We start from the raw sequence: 19834 nt of genomic DNA, 5'->3' as shown, positions 1-19834 counted from the left end.
ACTTATTTGGGAGAGAGTGAAAGAGAAACAGGGAGAGAGGGAGAGCGTGAGTGGGTGGGGGGCAGAAGGAGGTAGAGAATCAGGCTCCCCACTGAGCAGGGAGCCTGATTCAACTAGGACCCTGGGATCGTGATGACCTGAGCTGAAGGCAGATGCTTAATGGACTGAGCCCACCAGGAGTCCTGAGAAGGTACTTTTAGATAACTCATAATCATATTAGATAAAAGACAGATACTTTAAGTTCGCATATTAAAAATGCAGTCTTTCAACTGCTATTTCTAAATTGGCAGAACACATATAAATGAAGATTACAAAGGCTTTTCTGCATATATAATATAAAGCTGAGCTACAAGATTTGGTCTATTCGAGTTTTCGCTATCTTAGCAGGGAGGAGAAATCTGGTTCTTTTTGATGAAAAAATCCAACAGACCAAAAAAACCCAAACCAAAAAAAAAAAAAAACAAAAGGAAAAGGAGAAAATCTAACAAGTATTTGGTGATTTATCATAAAAAGTATAGCACTCATTATAACCGACACTAATGTTTTCAGGCACATGTGTGACTATTAACTACTCCCATAGAATCATGAAGCAAAGGCTGACTTCCTGTCACCTCACCTTTTACAGGTGTTAGAGAAGGCCTCAAGTTGTCCAGGTGATGGAAAAAGATCTTGTCACTTGTAGACCCCAGGGGAGCAGAGGCACCCGTACTGTCTCCATTCAGTCGGCTCCTCACTCGCTTTGGAGGGTGAGGTTTCTTAAATAACTGGGATGAGAGAGGATGACACGTTTTACAATGAAAGCTAACATTTATTGAACCCTTTTACATGCCAAGTATTATGTTTTTATTTCACTTACACTTCACAATGACCACTAAGGACAACATCATCACCTTTCCCATTTAAGGAAAGAACTTTTAAGGAGACTCAGAAGGATACTGGACGTTTCCCATCTTAGTAAGCAGGGGTGGGACCATGAAAACCTGGGTTACCACCATGCTCAATGCTCTTCTGATCTCCTGACTTTTCAGGAGTAAATCTCAAACTATAGTTGATCAACCATTACTTTCCAATAATTTTAAAAAGTAACCAGTTCTTTATAGTCAGACACCATTCTGTACCACTGAGGGCAGAGTGACATTCTCTTTGAGTTATTTCTGGCAACACGGCCTTTCTTTATGTGACATCATTTAGGTGTCTTTTAGATGCTACTAATTTGTTGAAAGTATGAATGCCTTCTTTTTACTTTGCAGTGGTGTAAGGGGAAAAAAAGAAAATAGTCATTTAAGGTGACTATTTTTTAAATACTGTAGATCTTCGAAATAGGTACAGAGCCATTTCTGTTAGAAAACTGTTATCTGAGGAAGATATTTGGACAATCTTAGATAAAATGAGACTTAAAATGACTAGAAAACCTTCATACTTTATGAATGTGACATTCTGGATTTCCAGAAGAAAAAATGCTTTGTAAAGAGAAAGACATTTTAGGCACCCAAACATTTAAACCCCTTGTTCCTGTCTACATGTTTCAGGGTTCTGTTATTTTCTCTAAATGACACAGACTCTACAGTTGTATAAAAGGACTCCCCTACTTTAAAGCATGTTCATGAATGGACATTTGCTGAAAAACTTTTTTTATACAGATATCACCTTAATAAATTCTTTTTTCTTTAGGATTTTATTTATTCATTTGACAGAGAGACAGAACAAGCACAAGTATGCAGGGCAGCAGGCAGAGGGAGAGGAAGAAGCAGGCTCTCCGCCAAGCAGGGAGCCTCATGCAGGACTCGATCCCAGAACCCCGGGACAATGACCTGAGCCAAAGCCAACACTTAACTAACTGAGCCACCGACTGAGCTCCTGTTGAAGAACTTTTAAGAGGACCTAAGGATAAAACACCTCACCAGGCCAGGGTTTATAACAATGTATGGATATGCTGACCGTTAGACCTAGATTTTCTAGGACGGCATACTTTGAAGGACTCTATCAGTCTCTCGAACTATAGTTCCCAGGCTCAGAGTTTAAGTCTGCCTCTTAAACTCAAAAGTGGGACTAAAATCTGTGACAGTGCATGTGTCTTAATTTTTCTGGTCAGAATATTTGTTTCTCAGAGGGTATGAAACAGTTCCTGTGCTTGTAACCCTCAGAAAAAAGGAAAGGCTTAACTACAATTCTTCAGCTGGGATTGGAGTTTATCAATAAGCATTCAAGTTTAAAAGCAAACACAATTCTGGGGTGCCTGGGTGGCTCTGTCAGTTAGCGTCCGACTCTTGGTTTTGGCTCAGGCCTTGGTCTCAGGGTTATGGGATCGAGCCCTGTGTCGGGCTGGGTATGCAGCCTGCTTGGGCTCTCCTTCTCCCTCTGCACCACCCCTCCAAAGTAAACACAGTTACTCGGTTGGTAGATCAGACTGCACTGTGAACGGTACAGTTATAGGCTCTCCTGCTATCTGTCATCCAGAGAAAGGCCATTGTTCTGATTGTTCCCAAACATCGACCCTGGAAACCTCTAAGTTGGTTAATGTACAAAAAGGGAGTCCAAGAGAGGTATCTGGGGCAGGAACAGAGAAGGACCGGGAGGCCAAAGTGTAGACCTGGGGCACCTGGGAAAGGCAGGTAGTTTGAAAGGCCAGCAGAGAGTGCCTTTCCTTCGGGGTTGGCTCCTCCTCGTGCATCACCCCATCCTGGTGTGCCCGGCGCATGAAGTCTCTTAACAGGGCTGTGCTCACCGTGAAGGTGAGGGATCTACCGCATGTGGGTGCCGGGTGGCCATGCTCTCGGTCTTCCTGTTTGGGTTCCAGACAGTGGTCAGAGCAGCCAGTCATGGGCTGGTTCTTGGCACACCCACACAAGCACCCTCCTACGAGAGCACTCATCACACCTGCATCACTAATCTAATCCAGATCACTGTTGTCTGTCCCCTCCACTGTCACTAAGAGCTTCCGAGGTGATATTCTGCTCCTAACTTGGTTCCCCTAGAGTGTAGGCATGTGTATGAGACTATGAACAGAATGATCTTTATTTTTCAGTTTTTATTTTAATTCTAGTTAATGTACATAGACAGAATGATCTTTCAAGTCTAAGTATGGGGATCCCTCAGTGGCTCAGTCAATTAAGCATTGGCCTTTGGCTCAGGTCATGATCCCAGGGTGCTGGGAGGAGTCCTGTGTCATGTCGGGCTCCCTGCTCAGTGAGGAGTCTGCTTCTCCCTCTCCCTCTGCCTCTCCCCTGCCTTGTGTTTTTTCTTTTCTCTGTCTCTCTCATTCTCTGTCAAATAAGTAAATAAAACCTAAAAAAAAACAACAAAAAAAGTCTAAATATGGAGGCACCTGGTTGGCTTAGTCGGTAGAGCATGTGACTCTTGATCTCGGGGTTGTAAGCTCAAGCCCCACACTGGTGTAGAGATTACTTAAAAACAAATTCTTAAAATAAATAAATAAATAAATAATAAAGTCTAAATATGACCATGCCTTTCATTGCTCAGTGTCAGCACTGGCTTCCTGCTGGTCTTGGAATGGAACCCCATCCTGTGTGCTGTAGACCCCCAGACCCCATCTTCTTCCCTGATTGCAGGTCTTGGGCAGATATAGGAAAGCACTCCCTGTACTCGTCTGAGGGGAAATTCTCTGAACAACATTTCTATTTACCTAGCCTGCAAAACAGGAGGAGAAAACAATAATCGTGGAAGCTACTGAACCTATTAGGTGGCAGGGCTCTTCAATAAAAACTTAGCCTAAACTTGCTATATGGTCATTCTTCATTTACAGCAATACTAGAGCTTAAAAAATGAAACTGAGAGCATCAATGATAAGAATATCCATACCTGTTTAGGGATCTGACCAAAGTTATTAATGAACCCTATAGTGGCTGTCTCCTTCAGTGGGTCATTTATGTTGTAGATGTCCACTTGACCCTCATAAAAAAGATGGTGGAAGACATTTACAGCTTCTACCGCGGCAGGGCCTTGCTGTTTATAGCCAAAGATTAAGTCAATCCACTCATGCAGATGGGCACTCACGTAATCACATTCCAAAGCCTGTAATTTCAAAAACACACATTCAGTCATAGGAACAAGTCATACTTGTTCAGAAAGCAAAAGGAATTGGCCAGTGATCATAAGGAACTGAAATAACTAAAAATTGTAAGAACAATATCTGTAATTTGAATAAATGGGTGGTATCTTGCTCAAGGCCCTCTCTTTGTACTGTGATCAACAACCCACTGAAATCCAAATTCAACCACAAAGGATGCTCCCATTACCTCACGGTGGACTCGGATGAATTCCCGTGGGTCCCCTTTTGCCCACGGTGGAAGGATAACATCTCCCAGCTTAGTGCCATTTTGTTTACAGCCTGTGCAATTAGATAAATTAAAAAGACAATGAAAGATGGTAAATAAAGTTAAGTAAGATGGTAAATAAAGAAACAGTAACTTTATATTAAAGTAACACAGAAATAGTGGGTTAAATTCATTACCAGAACTATGAAACTTTACCATCAGAAAGGACCCTGAGATCAGCTACTCGGCTATTTCCCTAGGTCTGCTTCTTAGAGAATTCCCTCAGAGAGATTATTAAGCATTAGCAAACCTGAGGGACCCACCCTGTCAAATGACTTCAGAAAATGCTGAGTTATGCAAAGTTAAACATGTTTCTTCCTGTAAGATTCTTCAGAGGCAGAGTGCCTCTCCAGGAGGGATATTAGACACAATATTCCTGAAATTTAACTGACTGCAGGACTCCTTTTTAACGAAACATTTAGTGAACCTACTGTTTTGAGTTTGTAAAAACTGCTCAAATTCTATCCCCTCAGGACTGCGCATTTGGAAGATCATTAGCAATTTCTCTTAAATCTTCCATTATTTGGGCTTTTCCTGAATGCTTAGAGCTTGGTGAGTCATCAGCAGTAAACCAGTACTGAATTTCTTCTCTTAATGTTTTGACAAAATTTTGCATCTCACATGGAAGAGGTTACTGAAGGAATACCTAACTACTCAGTCACTGAGGAGTTTGAGTGTTCTTTTGCTAAAGAGGAAATAAAAATACCAGTCTTCTGGAAATATATGCAACACATGTGGTATTTCCTATTTCTGATTCTTAAACTCTTGAGAGAGCTCTGTAGAAATGACATATATTTTGCTGTAAGGATTCTCATTAAAAAAATAAAACCTGAAATGTAAGCTTCTGCTGTTAGTACATCATTTAACTGAAAAAAAAAAAAATCTGGAAAAACTATGGGGCTACCTGGCAGAAACAAAAATCATACCACGTGATATTTATTCCATGGAAACTGTTAAAAATCATAGCTAGACAATGTGAAAAATGTTAAAGGAAGTATTTGCTATAAAACCTGTCTACCACAAAACATATTAAATGGGACTGGCATCTCAGGAAACAGGTCCTATCTTTTCATTTTTTGGAAGTAAAGGCCAAAAAGTTAATTTTAGCCTACAGCTTTCCCAGATATAAATCAGGTGATCAATGTAAAAAAAATGACTCTATGAATAATAATGTTGACTCACTAGTTCAACAGTAGTTGGTTAGGTAAACAGCTGTATTAGACATTTTCAGAAAAGTACAATTGTTCAAATTCTAGAACACAAAGGCAGTTTCAAGTGAGGGCCAATAAAAATATTTCCCACAGAAACAATCTTGTTCTTGTCACTGGTATTTGATGGTTTATTGACAAAGTGATATTAAGTGAGAAACATAAAAATCAGTTTAAAGTGATGTCTTCACTTGGTTGGAAAAATTACCATATGACTTAAGAAAAAATAAAACAATCGAGTTATTACCATCCCTCCCCCTCATTCATACCCCGCATCCACTCCCTTTGAAATTCCACCCAAGTCTCTAGACTTGACATATAATCTACTTTTTAAAAAATGTGCTAATCATCCCTAATATTTAAACAGTATCATTTTATTTCACCTGCACTAGCGGCAATTTTAAAATTTAAAGAGAACACTCTGTAGTATACTCTTGGTCTGATTCTGGTACTTTGCAGCTCTCTTCCATGTAAATCCATATCCAAGGGTATAAAGATAAGAAGACCGGGGGGAATGTTACTCATCCCAGAGCCAGGGAAAAAACCAAGTGCTCTTTGTTTTATATCACTTAAAGATAATAAAAAGAGTAAACATTGTTTTGGGGGTTTTCTTTCTTTCTTTCTTTAAGTAATTGAAGTGAAATTTACCTAACATAAAAGTTAACCACTTTAAAGTGAACAATTCAGTGGCATTTAGTACATTCATAATTTTGTGTGGCCACCATCTCTATCTAGCCCTAAAACATTTTCATCACCCCACAGGGCAGTCTTGCACCCATTAAGCAGTGGCTCCCCATTCCTCCTGCCTGCTCCCCCCATCCTGGGTAACCACCACTCTGTGTTCTTTGTTTATAAGACTGACCTATATAGGATATTCCATAGGAAGAGAATCATACATTATATGATCTTTTGTGTCTGTCTTCTTTAACTTAGCATCATGTTTCTGAGGTTCATCTGTGTTATAGTGTGTATCAGTAATTCACACTTTTCCATGGAGTACCATTCCACTGTATGTGCATTTCACAATTTGTTTATTCACTGACAGACATGTGGCCTGCCTGCTCCTACCACCTGGCTATTGTACATAATGCTGGTCTGAACGGGTGTGGACAGGTACTCTGCTTGAGTCCCTGTCTTTAGTTCTTTTGCATATAGACCTCAGAGTGGAACTCCTGGGTCATATGGTGATTTCAGTTTTAACTTCTGAGACACCACCAAGCTAAGCTGTCTTCCACACCTGCTAAGCCACCTCCCATTCCCACCAGCAGTGCATGAAGTTTCTGCTCTCTCTACACCCTCATCGGCTCTTGCTCTTTTATGTTGTTGTGGCTTTTTTGCTTTCACTATAGCCATCCCAGTGGATGTGAAGCGGTACCTACATGATGTTCACTGGCATTTCCCTAATGACTAATGATGTTGAGCATCTTCTCACAGCCATTTGTATAACTTCTCTGAAATGTCTACCTGGGTCAGTGGCCCATTTTTTAATTGGGTTATCTTTTGGCTGTTGAGTTGTAAGAGTTATTTTCAGGACACTAGGCCATTATGAGATACATCACTTGCAAATATTTTCTTCCCTTCTGGAGGTGTTCTTTTCACCTTCTTCATAATGCTCTTAGATGTATAAGTTTTACATTTTGATCAAGTCCAAGTCATTTTTTTTCAGTTGTTAATGCTTGTGCTGTTATATCCTACCTAACAAGGCATCAGCAAATAAAAGATCATTAAGATTTAACCCTATGTTTTCTTCTAAGAGTTTTACAGCTTTAGCTTTTTTTTTGTTTACACTTTTAGCTCTTATATGTGAATAGTGTTTTTTAAAGTGTGTGATTTCATGGAAAGAAGATGATTTATTATGAAGATGAGCATGACAAAAATACATGACTCTTTCTTAATTTATTTATATAAAACTGGATAATTTAGTTCAGTTTGTAAGTGGTCTGGACTGGACTCAATTTCAGGTCTTTTGCTGGGGCTATTAAGAGAGTCTTACTACCTTTCCGATTAGCTCTGGAGCTATAATTTCACAAAGTTAGAACTGCCAAAGGACAAGCAACAAAAATTATTTAAAAAACTATTTTTAGAAAGAAAAATCACTCAGATGTATCAAATATGAACACTTCTCTAAATTTTCTGTTAACAAACTTTGAGGTAGTATAGAAATGATTTATATGTTGAACACTTAAATATGATATGAAGTATGAAAAATATACAAAAATAGAACAAAGTCTGGCAGGAATATTCTGAAGTGGAAACAATGGAATTTTGATATGTCTTAAAAGAAATACTCAGAAACCTAGATCAGCAAACTATGTTCCAAAAAACTGCAGCCAAAATCAAATCTATTTCCTGTAACTGCTGGATTATACAAAGAGAGCAGAGTACTGACGAAATTTCTCTCCTTTTTAGGACTATTGATTTGTTTCTGTTTTTCTAGATAATACTAACCTAACACGATAAAAAAAGAGAAATTAACTTGAAGTTATTCTAAAACTCTAATTTTAAAACATATCAGCATGCAATGTGAGAATGCCTCCCGCAATACGTAAGATTAAAACAATACACGAAAAATGTGGATATATCATTTTTGGCTATTAATTTCAACCATAAGGATTTTTAAATAAATTTTCACCTCCCCTTTGTTTTTATTGAAATCATAATATTCTGAGCATTAGATGCAATCTGTGTCAATTTTTAAATCTTCCCAAGACTCCACATTTGAAACAGTTATTTTGGGCATAAATGTATTTTTCCTTTTATATTTACTCCCACACACCCAATTATAGTAAATAACAGCTGCTGAAACCACAAGGAAGTCTTTCCTTGTTTGTGCGTACTGCACACACTATTCAGGAAAGTCACATTTCTATTGGTCCTTTCCAGAGTAGTATTCCGATGACAGCACCACAGCTGTACATACCTAGATCAAAGTTGTTGGAATTGAACAGGAATTCTGGTAAGTAAAAAAATTCGGGGATAAGTTCTTTTACATCTGCCATGTTGTGCTTTGATGCTGAGTACCAGGCCTCGCGCACACTGTGGAACATCCGGTCAGCCAGGTCGAAATGGCCTCCCTGTGGATGGAAGAAGGCACTGCTCTGTTAGAGCCCCATCGCCACACTTCATGGCTTCTGTCAAGCTCACGGGCTCGATAAACCCAAGTAAATACATTTGGTGACAATTCCATTTTCCCCCATCCTATGTCAAACACACAAAATTTTAAATAATCACAAAAAGAAAATGAATTCTTTTAGGGGTGTTTCTGACAAAGTGCTTAATACATGTATTTTGTAATCAAAGTGAAACCTAAATACAAAGACTCTGAAAAGTCACTAAAAAATGAGTTTTTATTGAGAGGGCAAGAATATGAAATATGAATCATGAATTCTTCCATAGTTTCATGATGCTCTCTTAAAGAAAACCAACCAAGATTCTAATGTAGCCATCTACAGTTGAAAATATTCAAGTTGTGTGTGTATATACACATATATGTGTGTATATATATATTAGACTGATTTTATAAATTAACATGACATTCAAGTGCTCACAATGTTAAGGATTAGGTGAAAAACTAAGAAAGAAAGAAAAACTAAGAAAGTTATATATAACTTTTTGATATATGTAACAAATTCAAATAGAAAAGGGATTTCTTACATAGCCTCACAGATATACCTTCCTCAGTCGAACTCCCTGTTGCTGTGTTTTCAGTGGACACAGTGAATCTGTCTTTACACTGAAGCTCACCGCGGGAAAATACCAAAGTCCATACACTACGCCGCCAAGACCTGACACAATCTGACTCGTTACCTGTCTGAGGGCATCCTCTGAATTTCCCCTCCACTTACTCTGCTCCAGACACAGTGGGCTCCTTGCTCATCCTAAAACATCTTAGCCACTTGCTTGGCTTGGGGCCCTCTGCCTGGAACACACTTTCTCCAGATAGCTGCATGAGTAACTGCCTCATGCCCTCCAAATTTTTGCTCACTTGCCACTTTTCAAGGAGACCTACTCTGACTGCTCTATTTCAAACTGCACTGCACCCTTTTCTACCACCCACTAGTACTCTGTATTTCCCAGTCCCTTTCCCTGATCCGTATGTTCTGATAGCATGTATTGTATTCTAAAACACTTTAAGATGTATTTCTTTGTTGTTTTTCTTGTCTGTTTCCCTCAACTAAAGTATGTATGTTGTACAAAGTAGGGCTTTTGTTTTTATTCATTGATATCTTCCACGTACCTAGAACAGTGTCTGGTACATAGTAGATATTCAATAAATATTTGCTGAATAAATGAAAGAGAATGTGGAGGAAAGCAGTTATAATAAAGAAGACAGCAAATGAGCTAGACTATATTTTTAAAACATCTGTTGCTAATTTAAACCAGGTAAGTCTGAATTCCATATACCTGGCTGGAAAGCACATGGTATTTGCTTCTTTGACTAAAGGACCCTGGCTCTTGTTTTACTCAACAATTCTGATACAGTGAAATGTCATTTGAATTATGTTTCACTATTTTTTGTGACTGAAACTTCATAGGACTTCTTGTAAGGCAAGATAACAACATTAAAACACACACACACACACACACACACACACCAATTTTAAATAGAAAGGAGGCTTGAATAAAATAGAAAAATGCTAAATTTAGAGTTTTACCTGCAGCCTTAAGAATATCTGTGTGAAAGGCTCCATCCTTACTAGGTACGAAGCCACAATCATTGCAGATGAATAGTGGGTCCCATAGTGGTAGGCTGGAGTTTCTCCTGTTCAAAAAAATTAAAACATAATTGAAAACAAAAGAGTAAATGTGAAAAATAAAATTGGTATTAATAGGCTTGAAAATGCTAATGCCTGTGATTGCTGTAACACTAAACACAACTGGCATTGGTGTTTGTAGTGTGAGAACATTACTGCACCGCTGCCCCTCACTTACATACCTGGCAGTAATCCAAATTAAGTATAACTCAGTGCCTTTCCTCACAAATTTAGCACATGTAGGAATTCACGTTTTGAGGGTTAGTGTAATAGGTAAGCCTTAACAGCAAACTACCTTCCACTAAAGCAGGATACTGACTTATAGCTACTTTTTAGGATGTTCTGGCTTTGCAATGATCTATTACTCTAAATTATTATCTATGAATATTACGTAATTGTTATTATATACTCTTCTTCGCAGGAAAAAAAGGGTCCACACAGGGAATACCTTTAGGCTTAAGTTTAGTTTTTTTTCCTCTTTTGTTTCACCCATTCGGTGGGGGTGGTGGGGGGCAGACACATGAGAAACATTAAACATAACAGGGGGCCTGCGTGGTGAAGTTGGTTATCTTGCTTATGGCTCAGGTTGTGATCTCCGGGTTGTGAGATGGAGCCCTGCATGGGGCTTTGTGCTCGGTGGGGAGTCTGTTTAAGATGCTCTTCCCCTCTCTCTGCCTCTCCCCAGCTCACACACGCCTGTGCATGCATGTTCTCTCTTTCTCAAATCGTCTTTTAAAACAAAACACAAAATCAAAACACTAAACATAATAAGTAATGAAGTGTAGTTTCAGGAGGTGGTGGTTGTTCTTGTTACTATTATTATCATTGTTATTTTATTTTATTTTTTTTAAAGCAAAGGATTTCAAAAAGTTTCTCAATAAAATTAAAATTTTAATTAAGGAAACTGTAGTTTCTGGGGTAAATAGGATTAGAGCTAAAGGTAGGTTATCTACCTAGTGGGAAATTTCTGACCTATACAAAGCAGACAGTTTTCTGCCAGTATCTGATAAGCTACCTAAAACACGTTTTCTAAGCATGGCCATCAGTTGGCATGCAAAATCTGATAGCTGTATACATGTGTGAATTTATAACTTACACAGATGTAATGATACATAAGCAAAGATAAAGGAAAAGATACAGGGATGGCAGACCACTAAATAATGGCTTTATGTTTGCAACTGAGGCACAAAGTCCAATGACAAGAAAAGTTACTTACCATTAGGATCTTCCCAGTCTTTATACCGCTTCTTATATTGAGCTAATCGTTCATCTGTCTGTGCGCCCATTGGCTTAGCCAGGTTTCTAAATGTCTTGGGATTAGTAAGATCTACCTCCTAAAATACAAAATGAAATCCAATTCCAAATTACTATACGCCTTTCATTCTCGCCAATGTAGGTACAGTGGCTATAACAGATGACAGTGATTTATAAACGTTTGAGGTCCCACTGGCAGAATGGGGCTCCAAAACCAAGCTATGTACCTACTGGTTATCTGTATTTTATAGACAGGCACATGGCAGCTTGTTAACTACTTTGGAAATTAAGAATTCACAGAAGACACTCAGAATCCAGGATGGAGATGAGGAATAAGGGAAAATCCTTCCCAGTCTTGGCAAGGACATGGCAGGGGACTCGACACAAAAGCCTGGAACTCATCTTTATCTCCATCACCCACGTAACTGGAGCACCGAATCTCCTTTCTGTTCTCTTCTCTCCTCCCCCATTTCACCCCAACTTCACTTCTGAGCATTCCCTTCTTAGAGGTGATCGGGCAGTGAAATGAACTAGAGCACTTGGTAACTCATTCACCTCTGAAAGACAGCATACCAGACTACTTGACTTCCAAATGAGATGGAATCTTTCAGTCTATCTTCCACCAATTATTTTAAAAGTTCATTTCTAACTGACTTAATTCATATACTTAAAAGAGAAACAAATTCACCACCTGGGGTTTTCAAAGTAAAAATGTGGAATATGCACCAGCGGGGGGGGGGGGGGGGGCGGTATTTAATCAATGTCCTTTTAAAGGGCATCACGGCCAAACATTTTTGCCAAACTTGTACTTTAAATGAATCCACATCCATGAATATTAAGTCAAAATCTATATGCAAAATCCCTCATCAATACTGGTTAACTTTGGTTAACTCAACAAAAACTAAATTGTATGCTAAGTATCAGGCACCGTTCTAGGGGTTGGGAATTGACAGATACAGGATTGTCTTTGTGCTCAAGGGATATACATGTAGGAGCTACTCTGGGAAGAAGGGTACTGTGCTGAGGTTTCTAAATTCTCTCCAAATTGTGATGACCATTACTGAGTAATTTTTTTTTTAATTACTGAGTAATTTTAAACAGTGATGACTCAATTAGTGTTTCTGAAACCAGCTGCAGTGTAGAGTACAGAGAGGCACCCACTAGGGGATACAAATTAACTAGCACTTAAGAAAACCAAACAGGTATTTAAGCATAAATATCTGAAAAATTGGTCAATGACTTAAACTTTGTACAAGTCCAAGCTAAAACTCTTCTCATCTTCTTGTAACAAGTGCCCGTTGAGGGATTAAAATTTTAAAAATTATAAATTAAATTATAAATTATAAACCAAGTAAAACATCTGAGCAAGTTAAGTATTTCTTAATTACTTTTTGAAGATGTGTTCCACTTACACAAAATGTTTATTTACCTCTGAGTCATAATCTGCAAGGATCCAGGGGAAGACAGGATACTGCATGAGATCATTATACGACCTGCCAGCCAAAGTGTTCAAATGCATCAAATACTGGAAGTTGCTGATTTCACCTCTCTTGGGAAAGATCAACAAAGATTCATTTCAGGACCATTATTTCTACTATGTTCACTTTAAAAATTTTTATTTATTTTTTTTTGTATTTTTATTTTTCCTAAAAAGAACACAAAGTTTTTTTTTAAATGTATGTATTTTATGGATTGTTGAAGTGCTTTCAACTGTATAGCTTATACCATCTAACTGCAAATTATGAATGAAACTTGTATTTTCATTAAGCCTACCTCCCATCTTTGAGTCACAGACTTCTCTCCAACCAAAGTGCTAAGCAACCCAGACCTAAAAACAAGAAAAGATTAAGTTACAGGCAATATAATTTTAAATCTGAGCAATAATCAAGTTGAAAAATTTTTATCTGGTCCAGGAAATTTTCAAACCATGGAAGACCTATTACAAAAGAGTCTTAGTGTGTTTTAACCAACATTTTGAAATATGAAATAACAGGGAATTCAATTGAAGAAAACAGAGAACACTGAAAAGCATTTATAGTAAGCGAAAGTATTTCCAGTCAATTTTGTGTTAGAATTTGTAACTCAGTTTGTTATTGGTCCTGGGATGCAATACAAAGTTCATTTTTTACCTTCGGTTATAGCAAGAACTTGAAAAACAATGACCTAGTCCAACCGTCTACCTTTTACAATAACCTGTACATAAAGAAGTGCGAAGACATTAAATTGGAATAGCTGAAATAGTATACATAGCACATTTCTTAAAAGAGAAGCTGGAGAGTGAATAAAAATATAAATATTTTATGAGAGGAAAGTCATTGCGGTTTGGGTCATTTGGAATTACAGACTTTTTTGGGTATCAGACGTTCCTGGAATGCTGTAAAACCCTTCTTAAGGTTTAACACCTTCATAGTATTCGTTACTAATGATTTGAAGATTGTGATTTGAACACAATCACCCATAGGAAAGCACTGAACTATGTATCTTACTGTCTGAAAAGAAATCAACAGATCTGTAAACTTTAGTTCTTAAAGATTTCTGGCTCAACAGTAGAGGTAACCCTTTCCATTTCTAGATAAGTTCTTCTCATCAGGCAAACCAAATGTATAGGAACTCTCCCTGGAAAAAGAGCTATGTTGACTCCTCAATTTTATAAGAAAGGGAACAACTGAAAAGATGAAGTTGGAAATGAATTTCTGCTTCTTGCTTTTGAACTTATAACAGATCTTTAAGTAAAGAACTGCCAGCTCAGCACAGAAAGTAGCAAGAACAATGAAATAACAAACTGAAGATTATGTAAGCAGGTGAAAGTACTGGCAATTTAATTACAAGTAGAAAAAAAGGCTCAATGTGGTGGAAGGGGAACTTTTATTTCCTGTTGTTTCTCTTAACAACAATACAAATGATTAGGAACGGAACATAATCTGAGGTCAAAAAAAGCACCCATTTAGCATTTGTATTTGCTAAGCCTCAGCTAAAGAAAAAGAAAAGCAACAATTTAAAAGAGAAACACACACATTTAATATAGTTAGATGCACACAGACCAGAATCAAATTTTATTTACAAATTAGAGAATCCCCAGTAATGTTTTAAATCACTTTCTTGCATGTTGCATCATTTGTAGCCAAAAGCACTGCTTCTTTTCCAATGAATTATATATATGGCTACCAGTTCCTGAGTGACTATAAATGGATTCTTGAAATGGCTGTATCATTCAGAAGGACTTTCTCAGATTAAAAGCAAGTAAGATGAGCATAAAGGAACTACTGATGGGTCTGAACGCATAAAAACAAGAGTTAAAATTTAAATATTAAAAAACAAAATTAAGAAGAAAACCGGGCAATTTGCAACAAATATAACAAGTAAGGGAATAGTAATACATTATTATAGAAAAATCCCATCAAATGGATAGCAAGAACTCAGAGAAGATGTCAAGCAGACTTACCATGGTGATCATTTCTCAATTACACAAATATCCTATCATTATGTTGTAAACCTTGAAACTACTATAATCATATGTCAATTGTATCTCAATTAAAAAAGAAAGTCAAACCACCATCACCACCACCACCAAAAAAGAACTCGGGAAAAAACAGGCAAAGTTATGGATAACTCACAAATGAGGATTTTAAATGGCTAACAAACATATACAGTGCTCAAGATTACGAAAATGAAAGAAATACACATTTAAAAATTGAGAAAGCATCTTATAAAACCAGGAAAAATGAAAAGATAAATATAAAAAGTTGACAACCATCTACTGAGGGAAATAAATTTACCCGCTAGTGGTGGACTATAATATGTTTAATTTTTATGAAAATCAAGTTGATTTTGCTTATCAAAGCCTTAAAATTCATACCTCTTTTTTTCACCAAGGGGATTTTACCCAAAAAAATCATGAGCAGTCATACTTGCATTATTAGAACAAGGAAACCTGACAAAGATAAAGTATCCAAAAATAAGAGAATGCTTTATACATACCATGAATAGGTATTAAGTTAAAAGTAACATTCTGAATAATTTTGTAATCCCAGGGGTAACAGTTACATACAACACTGCATGGGAGAAGCAGAATAAAAATCTGTCTAGAGTGTGAGCTCAGTTACATACACAGGACCGTATGCTGCTTAACGGACTCAAGGAAATCGATCAGACCTTGAGTGCTGATCTGACAGGAATGATCATGCACAGTGTGCCTTTTTCTTCTAAAGTTTTCAGCATTTAAAACATTCTGTGTAACCACTAGGAGGAGAAAACACTCATTCAAAATATTAAATAATACTGTGCAGATGCAAACCATCCTACTATCACTATTAAACTATGATGTAAGAACCAATCAACCTACCCCTGCTCCACACTTGTGTTCGGTCGTTGCCCAGACACAGACTCTGAACTGTCAGTTAGAGATGGCACGACAGCCAGAAACCTGGAAAATTTAAAAACAGCATAAAATTAGAAATGAAGCCAAAGTCGGGACTTAATGGGAACCTCAGAAAGGCGGATACATTCAGACCTTGACTGCTGCATTTACCCCTCCCCCACCCAGTGAACAGCAGGCAAAGGGAACACACAATAATTGGAATCTGTTACTAGAAAGGGTCAGATGATGGCTTCCAAGCCAAATATAAAAGGCCACAGCAAAATCTATCATTCTGGATTTTAAATATGCTGTCATATTACTGGAAGAAAAAGCCTTGCAACACTGATGCACAGAAACTGAGTCAACTTAATGAAGTCTTAACGAGTGAGAAACAGCTAAATATTCACATGACAGCAAGTAACGAGGATAGCAAAACACTGAGAGAACAGGGACAACACAAAGCAAATGAAGACACATACACAAGCAACTTTATGTGACACTTCTACATTTTTTTCAGAGTTGTCCACAATGTCAACATAAATATTTTAAAGGTGGAAGAGAGTTATAGGAAAATTATTAGAACAGATGTGGACCCTGAACTTAGCACATACACAGACATTTTTCAGAGAAAGACAAACTCATCTTGTAACAGCTGCTAATTAGGAAGAGCAAACAATCTCCTAGTGTTGAAAACAATATCGCCTTTAGAAGTGAATACAACAGGTAAAATTTCAGTCCCTTTATTGGCTCTTCCCACATGTGGACTGGATTACCAATCACCATCCACAGGCACTTTGTCTGATGAACCCCCCTCATTCCCTTGTGCTCACAGGTAGTATTACTGGACCGCAATGATAAGCTATGTTGCTTGGCATTAAACATTCCTCATAGAAATAAGGTGAAATATAAAAATTCCCTTAGTAGAGCGCTTGCTACCCAAACCACCCTTCAAATAATTAGAAGGTCTCTCGTATCTGTGATCCATTCATAAAAGTCTCATTATTCATACACCCAACAGAAATAATTTTTTTTAAAGATTTTATTTCTTTATTTGACAGAGATCACAAGTAGTTAGAGAGGCAGGCAGGTGGGGGGGGGGGGGAAGCAGGCTCCCCGCAGAGCAGAGAGCCAGATGTGAGGCTTGATCCCAGGACCCTGAGATCATGACCTAAGCCGAAAGCAGAGGCTTTAACCCACCGAGCGCCCCCAACAGAAATATTTTTGAGCACCATGTTTTCATACTACTTTTCTTTCACAAGGCAAATTCTGAATACAGCTTACCAAAAGTAAAATATGATTAGGTTAGGTAAACTGGTTTATTTGGCTATGCTACTTTTTTGAGGATGAAGGTATCAATCTCTCTTCCAAGGCCAAGGAAGATCTCATATGAATATAATTTCTAGGGCAACTCGGTCTCTGCATTCGATGCAATGCATGCAATGCAAGGAATGGAACTGTCTTCTTTTTTAGTAAATAGGAAAGAAGCCTATTTTGAACCTGAAGTACTATTTTTTTAAGCTACAGTTTCCTCATTCTTTTACATTTAAAGACACAGGATTCAATGATACGCAGCTTTTGATAGTATCTACCACAGGGACCAGAAAGATAAACAGTATTTCACAACAGAATAGCATTGCTTTAAAAGATAATTAGAAGAATCATGTTTCAACACGTTGCCAAAAATGAAACAAACATTTTCCTCCAAGAATTCACTGATCTCAAGACCCTAGACTTTCAAAAACTAGCTTATCTGGTACTAGTTTCCCTTACCACCCTTCCCATGATAGCATTATCAAGTATTCTTAATCAACAATACCTTTGGTAGACTTTATTTCTAATTCCTTTCTGAAATGCAAGGAGGTAATTCCGTCCATCTCCAGAGAAAACCTCCACAGCAATAGGCTGAAATGTTCAAAGAGAAAAACATTAAGAAAAAAACACACAAGGTCATATATTAACTTTTCCACTATGAATATCTACAACGTTGAAGAAGTTAACTTTTTCAAAAACATTTTCAGAGTCATGAATTCCCAGCAGATTAAATTACAAAATAAACAGAGCCAATGTGCTCTGTTCAATTTTTGTTTCAAAAATCTTTATAGAATACTGGTAATATAATTCAAAAACTCTAATTGGAAAATTTTTATATTAAAAGACACATGTTGATTTGCATGCATATGAAAAGATGGATAATAAAGATATCATTCAAGCTTTAGGCTGTGCTTAAAAAGAGAGAGAGATGTATTATATTGAGCTGTGCTCCCATGAGACATGAGTTTGCCTGTCATAAAATTATCTAAGGAAATTCTGTAAGGGACAGGGTAGGTCCTATTAAGGGTTTTCATGGCAAGTATGAGTTTTAAATAATATCTCCTCTGAAAAAAGGAAGATGACAAAATGTTTAGTACTACTAAATCAACCCACCTGCAAGAGATACCTCCTTTTATGTACTTCCTTAATATCTTCATATGCAAAAATGCTGCATGTTCTCTTGAGCTGACTGGGGCCTTGCCTGGCTCCTCTGGGGATAATTGGCTCATGCATACTACAAGAAGCCAAGAGAAAAAAGATAAACAAAAACACAGCAAGAGATAAATTCACTGTTCAACAAAGGATGTGTTATTTTCAATATATGAATAGGGAACAATACATCACAATACTAAGTCCAAAAAAATATGTTTAAGAGAATAATATATTAGCTAGTGAGCAAACAAAGAAGCCCTTTTGATGAATATGATTAAAAAAAAAATCCCACTATCAGGTCCAATTTATGTACTAGGCACAGCTGGTACCGTGCATGCGTAAGTCCACTGACTTTTTTTTTTTTTAAGATTTTATTTATTTCGTTGGCAGAGACAGATCACAAGTAGGCAGAGAGGCAGGCAGAGAGAGAGGGGGAAGCAGGCTCCCTGCCGAGCAGAGAGCCCGATGCGGGGCTCGATCCCAGGACCCTGAGATCATGACCTGAGCCGAAGTCAGAGGCTTTAACCCACTGAGCCACCCAGGTGCCCTGGTCCACCGACTTTTGTTTATTTTTTTTAAAGATTTTATTTATTTATTTGACAGAGATCACAAGTAGGCAGAGAGGCAGGCAGAGAGAGAGGCGGAAGCAGGCCCCCAGCTGAGCAGAAAGCCCAACGTGGGGCTTGATCCCAGGACCCTGGGATCATGACCCAAGCTGAAGGCAGAGGTTTTAACCCACTGAGCCACCCAGGCGCCCCAGACCCACCTACTTTAGGGGCCCGAGGAAATGTTTTAATTTTATTTTTTTTAAATCAGAAGAAAAAAATTGAACTTTTTGGTAGAAGAAACTGTTTAATGTATAATATGAATATATTCATCCTTAAAGCAACACAGTCACAAAGTATAATTTCTACATTTTGAACACCTCACACTGTTGAATATAGACACTGTCTCTACGGTTCCTTCCTAGGACAGGTTTTGAATACTTCCTCAACAGTCAGGGCACATTATGACATCCATAGGCCCCTTGTTCCACATAAAAATATTAAAAATTACACCAACAACAAGATAGAAGAAAGAGAAATTAAGGAGTCAATCCCATTTACAATTGCACCCCAAACTATAAGATACCTAGGAATAAACCTAACCAAAGAGGCACAGAATCTATACTCAGAAAACTATAAAGTACTCATGAAAGAAATTGAGGAAGACACAAAGAAATGGAAAAATGTTCCATGCTCCTGGATTGGAAGAATAAATATTGTGAAAATGTCTGTGCTACCTAAAGCAATCTACACATTTAATGCAATTCCTATCAAAGTACCATCCATCTTTTTCAAAGAACTGGAACAAATAATTCTAACATTTATATGGAACCAGAAAGACCTCGAATAGCCAAAGGGATACTGAAAAAGAAAGCCAACGTTGGTGGCATCACAATTCCGGACTTCAAGCTCTATTACA

At 37.7% G+C, this 19834-nt stretch overlaps 1 protein-coding gene across 5 annotated transcripts in view; it reads right to left on the bottom strand.

Annotated features, from left to right (window-relative positions):
- The window catches only part of WDFY3 (WD repeat and FYVE domain containing 3), a 278171-nt gene that overhangs the window by 19388 nt on the left and 238949 nt on the right, over positions 1-19834 (bottom strand). For all 5 annotated transcript variants that reach the window (XM_059173438.1, XM_059173447.1, XM_059173443.1 and 2 more), the window contains 11 exons: positions 18332-18452; positions 17724-17809; positions 15893-15973; positions 13324-13378; positions 12980-13099; positions 11513-11630; positions 10198-10304; positions 8463-8616; positions 4257-4348; positions 3820-4032; positions 617-764 (listed from right to left, as the gene is read on the bottom strand). In XM_059173438.1, the coding sequence (XP_059029421.1) occupies positions 617-764; positions 3820-4032; positions 4257-4348; positions 8463-8616; positions 10198-10304; positions 11513-11630; positions 12980-13099; positions 13324-13378; positions 15893-15973; positions 17724-17809; positions 18332-18452 (1295 nt within the window). The remainder of the gene's footprint in view (positions 1-616; positions 765-3819; positions 4033-4256; positions 4349-8462; positions 8617-10197; positions 10305-11512; positions 11631-12979; positions 13100-13323; positions 13379-15892; positions 15974-17723; positions 17810-18331; positions 18453-19834) is intronic.

Source organism: Mustela lutreola, chromosome 1, assembly GCF_030435805.1.
Source record: "Mustela lutreola isolate mMusLut2 chromosome 1, mMusLut2.pri, whole genome shotgun sequence".
Classification (NCBI taxonomy): domain Eukaryota; kingdom Metazoa; phylum Chordata; class Mammalia; order Carnivora; family Mustelidae; genus Mustela; species Mustela lutreola.
The sequence above is the reverse complement of the archived record's forward strand: the minus strand, read 5'-3'. Positions and strand labels throughout refer to the sequence as shown.